Source organism: Anarhichas minor, unplaced genomic scaffold, assembly GCF_050575085.1.
Source record: "Anarhichas minor isolate MPS153535 unplaced genomic scaffold, ASM5057508v1 ptg000014l, whole genome shotgun sequence".
In the NCBI taxonomy this organism is placed as follows: Eukaryota; Metazoa; Chordata; class Actinopteri; order Perciformes; family Anarhichadidae; genus Anarhichas; species Anarhichas minor.
In genome coordinates, this window is record NW_027466460.1 from 799464 (window position 1) to 812848 (window position 13385).

The 13385-nt window shown below is 40.6% G+C and overlaps 1 protein-coding gene across 1 annotated transcript in view; it reads right to left on the minus strand.

Moving 5' to 3' along the window:
• Positions 1–727: 727 nt before the first annotated feature.
• The window catches only part of LOC142950069 (uncharacterized), a 32615-nt gene continuing 19957 nt past the window's right edge, over positions 728–13385 (minus strand). The window contains exons 9-14 of the mRNA XM_076091973.1: positions 12857–12869; positions 11427–11520; positions 10179–10962; positions 8571–8718; positions 6502–6895; positions 728–4622 (exon numbers count right to left, since the gene is read on the minus strand). Coding sequence (XP_075948088.1) covers positions 3937–4622; positions 6502–6895; positions 8571–8718; positions 10179–10962; positions 11427–11520; positions 12857–12869 — 2119 coding nt within the window. The 3' untranslated portion in view covers positions 728–3936. The remainder of the gene's footprint in view (positions 4623–6501; positions 6896–8570; positions 8719–10178; positions 10963–11426; positions 11521–12856; positions 12870–13385) is intronic.

The window sequence follows — 13385 nt, forward strand, 5'->3', positions numbered from 1 at the left end:
TCAATATCAATCATAGGAGCACTTTAGTTGATCATGAGACATGGAATAAAACATATCTAGCAATTGTGAGAGATTAAAAATAGAATGTATTTAACATAATCATCCCCTTGAATTTTACTTAATCGTAATCATATCAAATGAATGACACTTGTAGTATTCTCACCGCTGGACATTTAAAGCAAGAAGAACATTGTAACATGTTACAATGCAGAGGTGTTTTATACTGAAGGATTTCTAGCCAGATGTGTGGCCCCTATCCCTGGTTAGGCTTTTCTGCTTCAAAAGGTCAGAGCATATAATCACCAAGTTTAAAACTTACGCTAAAGAGCTGGCATGCCCTCCGCACAGCCTCCACCTCCCGTGATCAATAAACCAAACATATATATCACTATTCAAAATGTTACTCAAGGTAAAGTACAAAATGATTATATCCTACATATGTTTACTTTCTACACCGAGACAGACAAAGCTGTAACGACCGTCAACCGATGCTCAGCTTTAGAAGAGGAAGAGACACGTTAGAAGATGAGGAGACTGAGAGAGAAACAGAGAGATGGTGATGGAGATGAGAGAGGAACACGTGTTCTTTGGGTTGTACTGTGGAACCTATAGGCTCAATTTACCACCTGGCATAATTATAGTGTAATAACATCTTATTATTGTATAAATATGTCACTGAAAACACACATGGTGCACTCAAACACGAAGATGAAATAGAGAAAATGTATGTAATTGTAATCATTTATTTGTAATACAAGTTTGCAGGAGAGGCAAGTGTTAGAGAGAGGGACAGGCACAGAATACAGCGGGCGAGAGAGAACAGTTGTGTGATCTTGCTTTGCCATCATCACTTTCATAAACATTGTCAACATTCATTTGCAGATGTTTTGTGATTGTTTTAGCCCATTGTGTTCTTTCAGATTGTAGTGTGGGTCATTCATCACAACATTGGACCTGATTCTCATGTATTACTGCTGCACAGATCATTGACACGAATCCCTACTGATATAATTAAGTTATTGTAATCCAATTTTTGCCTTTCTAATATCTTTAAATGCACATATTTAGATCAGCGAGGCATGGCCCCAAACCCCACTAGTTATTTTAAATACAAGTTGTCAGGAGAGAGGAGTCACAGACAAAGGGACAGGCAGTGAGTGCAGAGGGTGACAGAGAGCAGGAGTGTAACTTTGCTTTCACTTCAACAATTAGACATGGTCAACATTCATTTTCAGATGTGTGATTAGACTCTTCTAAAATGTGTGATTGTAATGTGGATCATTCATTGCATCATTTCATCTGATTCTCATGCATTACTGTTTATACTAATGCCCACTGACATGCTTTCAAAGCTATTGTTCTCCAATTTTTGGTCTCCAAACATTAAAATGCAGATATTCAGATCAGGGAAATAAAACTACTTTTCAGGGGGCATGCCCCCAAAGCCCACTAATGAGCTCAGTTTTTGGACAGCTTTATTCCTAAACCCTGCGTACAAGCATGGTTAACAGGCGCTGTGACTATGAGGGAATATTTGCGGTACAGTCGAGCTATTTTCACCAGTATTGATGGGTGTGCCAAAATTCAAGAGTCTTCCAGCACCCCACGCACCTTGTTTATGCAATGTAAAATAAAAATGAATCATCTGACTCTAATAATAATATTAATCATTAGAAGAACAATAGGTCCGCGGGCTCCGCCCTCGTCGGAGCTTGGGCTCTTACATAGCGATTTCAGTCTGGCCTTACCGACCCCTGGTCGTTGCTCGTGCCCAAATTATAATCTCTACAAAAGCAAGAGGTTCATCGCACTCTCAGCGTCAGGAACATTTTCTTATTTGGGCCCTTATAAAACATTTCACCTTCAAAACGTATGCTCGTGATAAAGGTATTTCTCTCCTCACTGAACAAAACATGTGTACATTTTTTAAATATAAAACTAACACAAATATCTGTACTCATTCTCTTAACGCATATAAAATGTCGCTGTCTCCGAGGGGCGGAATTTACGCTTGTGAACTTTGGTTTCACATTACACGTAAAATATCATTTTTTGCATCAGCACTAAAAATAAACTGACTTCTGACAGACATCCATCTGTAATAGGAGCTGTGCCACCCATGGACACATGCTTGACAACTGATAAAATGTCAATTTGGCCCTTCGAAGTTGTTATATATGACTTTGGAAAGGACATTTTTTGTTGAGGGAAAACCTAGGACACTGCTACTCGGTGACATTTGTTAATATTATAGTTCTAAACTGGCCGACTTTCAATACTATTTCAATATAAACACACATGGAGCGATAAGCGTCTGGTTTTTGGTTCATCCTAACCAGAAGCTGTAAAAGCAGTTATTATCGCCAGATTTTTATCCGATTTTTAAAAAATATTTTTATCTTTATCGGTCCTTGAACACAGGTGCGAGGAATGCTGACGTCAGAAAAAGCAACCAAAACAAAGCCTAAAATTCAGGTATTTCTATTCTATGTCTTGTTTAAAATCTCGCCCGAACAAACATTTTAAGCTGCAGGCTGCTGAGCGCAGAGAGGAGGAGAAGAAAAAAATCAAAATAGTTCAATGAATATAGCATGTAGAGCTTTTATTTTGTTGGAAAAATGTTGGATATATAGATCCCAGTGTTTTCCAATCTTTGTAAAATAAATGATCAAGGAAATTCAACTTGCGTTTTTTTCTTCTTCTTCATGAGTTATAGCATGATAACCGTGTAATGCTTCATAAAAGACAGTTTTGAGTTCTCTCTACTTTTAGCTGTGATTGTGCTTGTGTTTCCATTGAGGTGCAGGACGTTTATATTGCTGTGAAAAACAAGGCCACAGAGAGTAAAATGTGACAGGAGCAAAAAAAAAAAAACCCCGAAACTGCTTGGGGTTCAGAGGGTTAAAGGAAGACCAGGTGACATTTAAACCCATTTAACAAAAATTAAATTACTACCAACAATTTCCCAAAGCATATCATAGTCTCATAGTTTTTAATGTGCTGTCTCTAACAAATCCAGGCAGCTTTTATTGTCAATGTATTTCTGTAAAGCATGAAAAATAACTTGAGGACACCTGAAAACAGATTAATCGCAGTGAATATCGTGTTTAGGTTGCAGATATTGTTGTGGTATAAGTCGGCTAATTGTTGCATGGTATTGCAGTGCTGACTTTCAAATCAATCTGCACCTCAAACTGCCTCAACCTACAGCAGTGACTACCTGGCACAACCCAGCAGTTCCCACTGTAACACAACATAACCTACTTTGGTAAACAGTCAGTGGGAATGTTAAGTACACATTATTAGTAGCCGATGAAAAACGATGGTTTGGTCTATTTTTTTTACAGAGAACTCATAGTCGTACAGTGTTTGATCACATATCAAAGACACAAAACATCTGGAAAGTATGAAAGACAGACTAAGTAAATATGGTAACTGCTTCACACTATTGTTGCCTTATCAACATTTAACCCACTCACAGTAGGGCTGGGCGGTATGACCAAAAATGCATATCACGGTATTTTGTAAGATTCTGGCGGTTTCACGGTATATCACGGTATTTTTTTTCTCACGTTAAAGCATTAATTAATTAACGCCGAAAAGAAACGGCTGGCCAGCCAGCGGTGAACAGCTGTTTGTGTGGCATGTCTTCCGTTACGTCACTTCCTGTTTCCTTCACCTACATTCCCCTGGGTCCTAAGCCCCTCCATGGAGAGAAAAAGGGTTTAGACTGTAGGATTTAGTTGTTAGTAGGTGTTGTTTAGGTTTATTTCTTTAGTTATTTATATATATATATATATATATATATATATATATATATATATATTATATATTATATCATACACCGGTATGACGGTATATGAAAAATTCATATTGTACGGGAAATTAAAACCGGTATACCGCCCAGCCCTAACTCACAGTTTAACTACTCTGTGATCAGCCCAGTCCGAGGCCTCCCATGACCTCAAGTCCACAGCCTGTGGCGGACTGCTGGTGCGTCCTCAGGTTGCAGATCCAAGCGAACCTCTTCCCACACTGGTTACAGCTGAAGGGTTTCTCCCCGGTGTGAACCCTCTGGTGCTTCTTCAGGTTGCCGGCCTCCGAGAAGCGTTTCCCGCAGGTGTCGCAGCGGAACGGTTTCTCCCCCGTGTGGACCCTCTCGTGGGCCTCCAGATTGGACAGGCCGGAGAAAGCCTTCCCACAGGCTCGGCATATGTAGCTCTTTCTACGCTGTTCGCAGGCCGCAATGCTGTCCGTCTGGCTTTTGTTGTGGTGAGCCAGAAGGCTGGCTCGGTGTCGCGCGGCGATGGCCACCTCGATGCTGGCCAACGCCGCTGTGGATCCCCTGAACGATGGAGCCGCTGTGGAGCTCATGATCTTGTTGATTGAACTGAAACTAGAGATACTTGTTTTGTCAGCTCTGTGGGTGTTACTAACGGCGGCCGTGGCGGTGGACAGTGTGGTCTGTGCAGAGGGAACGCTGTGCTGTTGCTGAGGAACCCTGTTCCTGTCGCGATGCCGCTGCAGGTGAGCCTGTGCACTTCCTATCATGACTGTTTTTTTGCTCCATGGAGGCTGGGAGGACGGAGCGTGCATCAACACGGGTATGGACACGGGAGTCTCTGGAGCCAGACAGAAAAAAAGAAACAAGGAGTCAGCACACATTCATTAGATTGTTTTCTCCGATTTACTGAAAAATGACACGGGGCTTTTCTGTCCACATTCTACAATAAATCGATACAACAGTTAGTTCAGACCAATAACGGGATTGGACGAGAGGCATTGCTGATATAAAGTCCCAGGACTCTATAGCAGCACTATAATACAAAGAATACGCCCAACATGTCAAACTAAAGATCTGATTGGTTGAACACTATGACAATCAACAATATCGTCCCCATTCACTTAAACTGCACATGGAGCACTTGAGAGTCTGCAGGCCTCGGGCCTCTGTTCTTACCTAGAGACACAGAGGGGAAATCTGATTGGATAAAAGCTCTACTTAAAACAAGCTGCACTGGAAGCAGAGCAACTGAGGAAGACAGTAGCTGTGCAATGAGAAGATAAGATAATGGGAAAAAAAATTATAATACATGTACCGTATTTTCCGCACTATAAGGCGCACTTAAAAGCCTTTAATTTTCTCAAAAAACGACAGTGCGCCTTGTAATCCGGAGCGCCTTATATATGGATCAATTGGTTAATTGGTTGATCCATACTGGTTGTACACGGCGCTCTGTCAAAATGTTTCAGTACGACTGGTAAACTACAAAGCCGCACCGCGGTAAACACCGGTACTGTGCTTACTCCTAGTCCAACATCACTTGTGTGTATAAAGACCCCAAAATGGCACCTTTCAAGAGACACGTTTACGACGCTATTCTATTCTATGCGCCTTATAATCCGGTGCGCCCTATATATAAAAACAGTTCTAACATAGGCCATTCATTGAAGGTGCGCCTTATAATCCGGTGCGCTTTATAGTGCGGAAAATACGGTAGTGTATTTAAGAAAAGTTATAAAATTATAAAATAGCTATAACTTTGTGATTCTGTCTAGGCCAGCAGAGAAGGCCTTGATGGCCCTGACGGCCCACCACTGCTTAAATCTACTGATTACTTTGCATGAGTTAAGATGTGGAGCAAATCACTGCAGCCATAACTTCCCAGAGTTGTAAATTCCTGCCTCTTCGGAGTATGAACCGCTTCAAACTGAACTCCCTGGTTTGTAATGTATCTTCTCACTGCTCAGTTTCTTGGTCTATTTCTGGTCTGTAAATACTTCCAGGTCCACTTTAAAATGTGGAGAGTCAGCGTAATCTTCATCTTCTGAGACATTACATACCCTGTTGCAACCAGGGGTGGAAGTTACAAATTATATTTACTCTTGTTGTAACAAAGTTTTATTTGGTTTTGTGAATTTAAAAAAATCTGTAATTTTATTTGGACTTTCTTCTCACAAGTATTGGACTTTGCACCATTTCAAGGCGCTTCCATTACAGAGTAAACACAAGTCCTGATAAACTGTGTGAGAATGGAACAAAAGAAAGGTAATACATCTGCAGCGGAGAAGAGGCTGCAGGTGTATCTGCAGCCGCAGGAGCCCAGAGCTCCAGAGAGGTGACGCTCTTGAAAAGATACAAGCTCTAAATGTTTACCGTCCCTGGCCGAGTGTTCAGGGTGAGTGTGTCACATCCGGGCCGAGGGGCCTCACTCATTTCCTGAATTTGTGCTTCCTCGATTCCTCGTTCTCGGATCCTCCGGCTTGTGAGTCTGAAATGGATCTCAGCGCTCCATCTCGAAGGACATGCCAATTCCTAAAATGAGTCTCGAAGAGCGAGGATCGAGGAGGCTTGCCGGAGGAGCTATGAGCGAGGAAACACCGGTGTATTTGCGGAAGTCTTTTCGGCACACGTAAACAAATAAAAGAGACGACACACAAAGATGAATAATCCTAAACCACGGCAGGACTCTACAAATGTAAGAGTAGACGATCTCTCACCTTGTGACACAGTTGGCTGGATCGGACCGGAGGAGTAACTCGGCCCTCTGCTCATCCTCACTGCTGTGGAAAGTGAGACTTGTGGTGGCTGCAGCACGGATTGAGGTTCGGTCTCCACAATAATAACTCCATCCAGGTCACACTCTGCCGAGTCATCAGTGGTGAACGGACATGAAGGGCCACTGCGGGCCGACATAGAGTCACTATCAGGAGCCCAGCGGGTGAAGAAGGTCTCCAGTTCAAACAGAGAGTATTCAGAGTTGTCGTTACTGGACCTCTGCTGTTCTTGTGTTTTGGGGTTGGCTGGCGTGTTGGTGTCTGGTACCCTCAGCTGGACTGCCACTGTACTGCTGGGGTCTTGCGATACCACAGGCGTCGACTGAGGAGCTGCAGACTGGAGAGGAGGAAGGTCGGGGGACAGTGAGCAAAAGAGATTAAGACAGATTAAGACTCTTAATGACATTGATCTCTCACTCAGGACTTGATGGACATCTAAACAAATAGTTGTCATATTGAGATATATGCTGAGTCACTTTCTTACCAAGATTTAGATGAGAAAGCAGATTGAATTCTGTCCTACCACTGTCTGTGCGTTAAGTACGGAGCTGGAGGTAAAGTAAACATCTGATATACTTTGGTGCAAGCAGGGGCTCCTTAAAGGGCCATTATTTTTTGTTATTATTCTGTAGCTTCCTATTAGTGCTCCTCATGTATTCAAATCTGAACATTCAAATATTTTGGTCAAAGTGCATACGTTTTAGCGCCAAAATGCTATTTTCCCAAGTTCAAAATTTCCCCCCGTGACGTATGTTTTTGCATGGAGACGTTGCTCCATTTACACGTATCCGTAGTCCGTGTGTCAGCCGCTTTAACTTGCAGCCCTTCCAAACTGGGAACTGAAGCCGCTCCCTTCAAAGCCACCTGACTCCATTGACAGAAACAGTACTTTTACCTCACACGGGAGTGTTCAAGAAAGAAAGAAATCCAAACTAATCCCACCAGTTACAGCTAGTGCTAGTGTTTATATATTATTCATTAACTTATTGATTAGCTTACTTTGGTAACCTACGTTACTGCTTTTCGCTAACGGCTGAGATTGTGTATTCACGTTTTCATCTGGGTTGGAGATATTTTTTAATCAGTGCTTTTTTTTTTAAAGAATGAAGCAGGAATCATCACTGAGAACCTGTCACGGTCATCTAACATCTCCTCCCCGCTAAAGAAAGCTCAGAAAAAGCTGGATTTCTTAAACAAATATGTGCACAGGAATTTTCAGTACGATTTTCAGACGTTTTATAAACTTTTTTTTAGCTGTCTTTTATTCGGAATCTGTCAGTCTGTTTGAACTGTTATGCTTTCATTTTTCGGGCACTCCGCTCCACCTTTACGCCATCTCTGGGACCATCGGGAGCCTAGGAAGGCGAGTATTGTATATAGTTTGTATTGTTTTTGGGTGAACATTCCTTCCAGTCAAACTTGAGAAGGAAAAATTCCCATGCCTTTGTATGTGTGTGTTGTGAGAAGAGGCTCCAACTTACATTTCATTGTTTGAACCTGTTTTGTAAAATAATGAATACAGGAACCTTGTAACCATGAAGTCACTGCGGCAAAAAATTGTTCGCGCACACCAGTCCCTGTGAAACCACAAATTGTAATTTTTACGTCATGTTAGTGTTCTGATTAATTAAACAAGATATGATATTATAAGTAAGCTTCAGTGTTGGTACATGTATATTTTTACTTTAACAGCTCACGCTGAAAGAAGGGGAATAAAGTGTTGAGGTATAATGTGCTCTAATTCTCACTGTGAGACGGGATTTAAGAGGTTGGAACCAAGCGATTCCTCTGATGATTGGTCTACGAGCCCTGAGGCGTAAACGTGACTGAATACAGTGCATGTCTGCATGGGTTCTTACATCCCTAACAAAGGCCGTTACTGTCCCAATACCTCAGCGCTTCTTAACGTTCTTAATGTGACCGTCTGTGATTGTTAAATGTGCTGGACATCTTTAATATCTGAACCACTAACATACAACCGTAGACACAATACAAAATTAAAAAAATGTTACTTCAGCCAAGACTTGGATTGTAAAGCCCAGAAGGTGGTTTGGATGACACCCCACAATGCTGGCTGAAAGATCCTCCTGAGGGTGGAAGTGCAAAAATGACTGAAAAGAATGTATGTGCTTCAGAAATGTAGTGAAATTGAATTCTAGACTGAGGAATACAGACGTTCAAGGTAATCTGTACATATGGTTATTATGAATTAGAAGAATGTACTGTATGAGTTAAGAGATTTTTATGAGAACATTGTGTCACAATTTTGCAATGTATGATTTTATAATAAAAACACAAATTCACATGTTTAGTTAAAAAAAAAAATGTTTTAATGATTTACATCACAAACTGTGGACATTAAGCAGGATTGTTGTTACAAAATTGTGACACAATTGAAAAAGCTCGTGTTACATTGACAGTGTATGTTGATGCTACAATAGCTTGTTTTGTACATGATGATCGTCACACTGACACATTCCTCAAGAAGAGAATTATTATTCTTGTAGATAAAACAGGAGAAATGCTTTTGCATATCCTGGATGCGTTTCCACTGGAAGAACATGATTAAAATACTATTAAAAAAATGCACACAATATTGCATTTAATGCATCAATAGAGCTGCTGACCGAACATTTCTCCAAACAGTGTTTGAACTCACCACTCTGTCCCAAATGTCTGATTACCTCAGTGGCTGTGAGTTGTCGTTTGTTTTGTAGATTGGTATTTATGACAACCATCGAAAACCGCCCTGCAACTCTTCAATTACTAGAAATTAAAAAATCATAAGCCGTGCCACTTATTTACCTCCACGTCAGAGATCTAAGCCTGTATCTGCAACAGGCACATATATTAGCCACAGACCTTGATTTATAATTCCCTACGTTTATTATCATATACATGATAAACAACAACAGGGTCATGTCATACTCACAACACTGCTGCTCACTGTTTTATGCACTAATTATTATCAATTTCTTCTCTCAATGACACCCACCCTTTCCTGCAAGGATGTTTCACATTAAAAGCCTTGTAGTAGCTCAGCTTTGCCCCTCCTGCTCACGGTGGGCTTTTAATGTGAAACATCCGTCCAGGAGTTTCATAGAAAGTAGCGCTCAAAAAGATGTTGTAGTAGAAGCAACTGGAATCAGTTACTGAATACAGTTGTGTAATTAAGAGAACGTGTTCTAAAAAGAGTAGTGAGTACGACATGACCGTCGGGTCACTCTGCTGGAAATGTGTACAGGCTGAATTTACCACGCGAGCCATTACAGTACCGGTAACTCCATCCCTCCTTAACAGTTAGGGACCAGCCTCAACTTGTTTGTGATGGCTATTGTTTGAGAATTGACAAGCAATTTAGAGAAATATAGAGATATGTATGTAAAAAGATGGTTGTCATTTAAAATTGTACTGTCAGATGTCAGTTTGGACTTGTGGACATCTGGGGTTGGAAAATAAATTCCATATAGAATATTTTGGCTCCAGGCCGGATGTAGTCGTTATCTTGCTGCTGTCTGTATATTTCAATAGCGGTTTGAGTTTAAAATGTAAGGCTTGTTATTTACGCCTCTTTGTGTGATTTTGATACATAATAACAACATGTTTAGGTCTTTGTCTAGGATGTCCCTGGCTGCATGTCGTAGGTTTGTGGGTGGTGTCTCTTTTGGTGTTTTTTCAGGTTGCTTGGGTCAGAGAACCTCTCAGGGCAGAGCGAGCACTGGTATGGTCTCTCCCCGGTGTGGATGTTCCTGTGGATCTTCAGGTTCCAGAACTGGGAGAATTTTTTGCCGCAGATGCTGCAGCCAAAGGGCTTCTCTCCTGTGTGAGTCCTGAGGTGGGATTCTAAATTTGCCGGCGAGGTGAACCCCTTACCGCAGAAGCTACAGATGCAAGCCCTCCTCCTGGGGATGTTCTGCTGCATGTTAGCACTGCTCTGACCCCGGCAACTGTCCTGACCCCGACTCTGACCTGGGTCCAGGAACTGCTGGGGCCCCTGTATCTGACCTAAAACCTGAATGGGGCTGGACTCCTCTGACAGATTGATAACAGGAGTCTGCTGCTGAAAGGACAGAGAGGTGTGGAAGCCCCTAGAGCTTTCAACAACCAACCCCTTTCCTGCTGAATTCTCAACAGCCAATCCCCTCCCAGAACCGGCCGGCTCTGCTCCAATGAGTGCGGTGGGCAGGTACGAGAGGGGGGCGCAGTGAGAGGACGGCCCCGGGAGGCTATCTTCATGACAATAACTACCCCCCCCATTGGTCCACAGTGAAGAACGCCCATAGCTGACCTCTGAGAAGCCCGGCCCAGACTCCTGCAGGTCACACAGCTGATTGGTGGACGTTTGTGTGATTTCATCAAATGGCAAAACAGCTCTGTAGTCATCGGTGCTCGACTCCACCAAACCTGGAGACAAAGATACTTATACTTAGTGGCTTCTCTCTTTCACACTCAAAGGTGGAGAAATACACAGTTTCTGCTGCCAGGAAATGAAGTCCATCCTTCAGTGTGTAAGAGGTTGTTTTTTCTTTTCTGCAAGCATCTTTTGGACTTGACTACAGTATTTGATTTCTATATGAGAAATATATGGACATAAGCAATACGCTGGTATCTTATTGCTGATATTGTGCTCATGTTGTAGTTTGCTTTCACAATGTTTAATTTGCCTTGCCACTGAACAGGAAGAGGGCATTTTATTTTGAAATTGCTAACAAATACAAAATACAAAGTGGCCATGCTTGGTAAGAGACATCTAAACTGGCATTTACACTTTGTATCGTACGGAGAGTCAGCAGATCTCTGGTGACGTCAGAGGTGTGTGCTAATAGTGTGATCACCGCTTCAGATGGAAGGCGGATGTGTCCACTCACCCTCTTGTATGCTGAGGCCTGACTGGCTCCGAGTCCTCGTCGCCGGCTCCACCTCCTCCATCTTCACCAGCACGACGACCGGCTCCTCCTCGTTCTGCACATGTACAAAGCAGAGTGCAAACGGCATTGAGAAGAAGCGGCTTCATTCAAAACATGATGGCGTGGCTGCAGAGTAAGATATTTCCGCCATCGGTAAAAACAATTCAGTCAGTGACGGAAAATCACTTGTGTTAACGCGTTTGTCCTGTTTGTCAGTCATTGAATATTCCGTCTTATGTTGTCGAACAAGTTTACTCTTTTCTACCAAGTCGAGCAGTAAATTGAGAGCAAAATGTAAAATCAGTAATGTTTGCTCACTGCAAAATAAAAGCGCTGCACCTCTATGGAAACAGCACAGCTATGGCTAGAGGTAGAGAACTCAAACATAGTTACCATGCCATAAATCATAAAAAAAAGAACGCAAGTTCAATTTCTGTGATAATATATTTTACAAAAATTGGAAAAACACTGGAACGTGGATGTTTCCAAGTGACCACAAGAGTTACCCATAGTTGAAAAAAAAAACATGGAGACTCCACATGCTTTATATATATAATATATATATATATTATATATATAATATATAAATATAATATATATAATATATATATATAATATATATATATAATATATATATAATATATATAATATATATAATATATATATATAATATATATATAATATATATAATATATATATATAATATATATAATATATATATATAATATATATAATATATATATATAATATATATATATATTATATATATATATATATTATATATATATTATATATATATATATATATATATCTTTTACAGCCTCTCTTGTCCTCTCCTCTCCGCTCTGTGTTCAGCAGCCTGCCGTGCAGTCGAAGTTTCACAGACTTTTTGTCATGTGACTGTTGGTCTCTGACAAGTCAGTCATGGCTTCCCAGTTGTGACGAGTAGCGGAGAATTTCATGATTTTTTACAGGATCCGGTTAGAGCAAAAGGTTTAATTGTGGCGAGATTTTAAATGAGTCATGTTTTTATGATTTTAAGCTTCGTTTTGGGCTTTTTGTTTTTCTGACGGAAGTGTCACATGTGTTCAGGGAAGATGATGGTTTTTACAGCTTCCGAGTATGACAAACGGTGGAGTTTTGGCGATTGTTTAAAGAAAACATGCTTTTCAATCCCAGAGGGTTCAGAGGGAAAAACTATTTTTCCACTAATACATCCACAGACCTAGTTTCTAAATATAGTTTAACACTGTGCTTTAAGATGTACATAGCATCCAACATTGTCAAATATAAAACTAGCATGTTTATAGAGACATAATTATACATATGTGCATAACCACCCAATGCATGCCAAAATATATTCCATTGTTTTTGTATTGTTTACAATTTACAGAAACACCTGACCTGTGTAAACACAAAGTGTTGGTTTATATACACCACTGCTTTCACCTACTTGTGTATAATAGTTCTGTTTATTTCCAACTATCTTTGTTAGCTTTGTTTTTAGCTATACGTCTATTTCTTTCTTATTTCAATCTTGCTGAAATAAGACCGACGTATATATTTCTTTAAATAGCAGCAATACAAATCAGATTGCATTCTGATATTCAAAGTCATGACAACTTCATTCTTTAAAAATAGTTTTTTTAACAAGACTTTTCAGTGGTAACAAGCATATTTAATTCTTTAAATGAAATGTTGCATGTGAAATGTCTGAGAATATACACAGAGTAACAATGCTCTCAAACATTTACTTGGAGTACATGGATACTATTTCCAGACATAGTAAGTGACTGAATATTGGCTGAATTCTGACACGTGTAATTATTTATTCCAACTATATAACCAATGAAAACAACACAATGTGTAACACACAGATCACTTGAGAAACCCATTTTAAAATCTCCCAACACATAATGT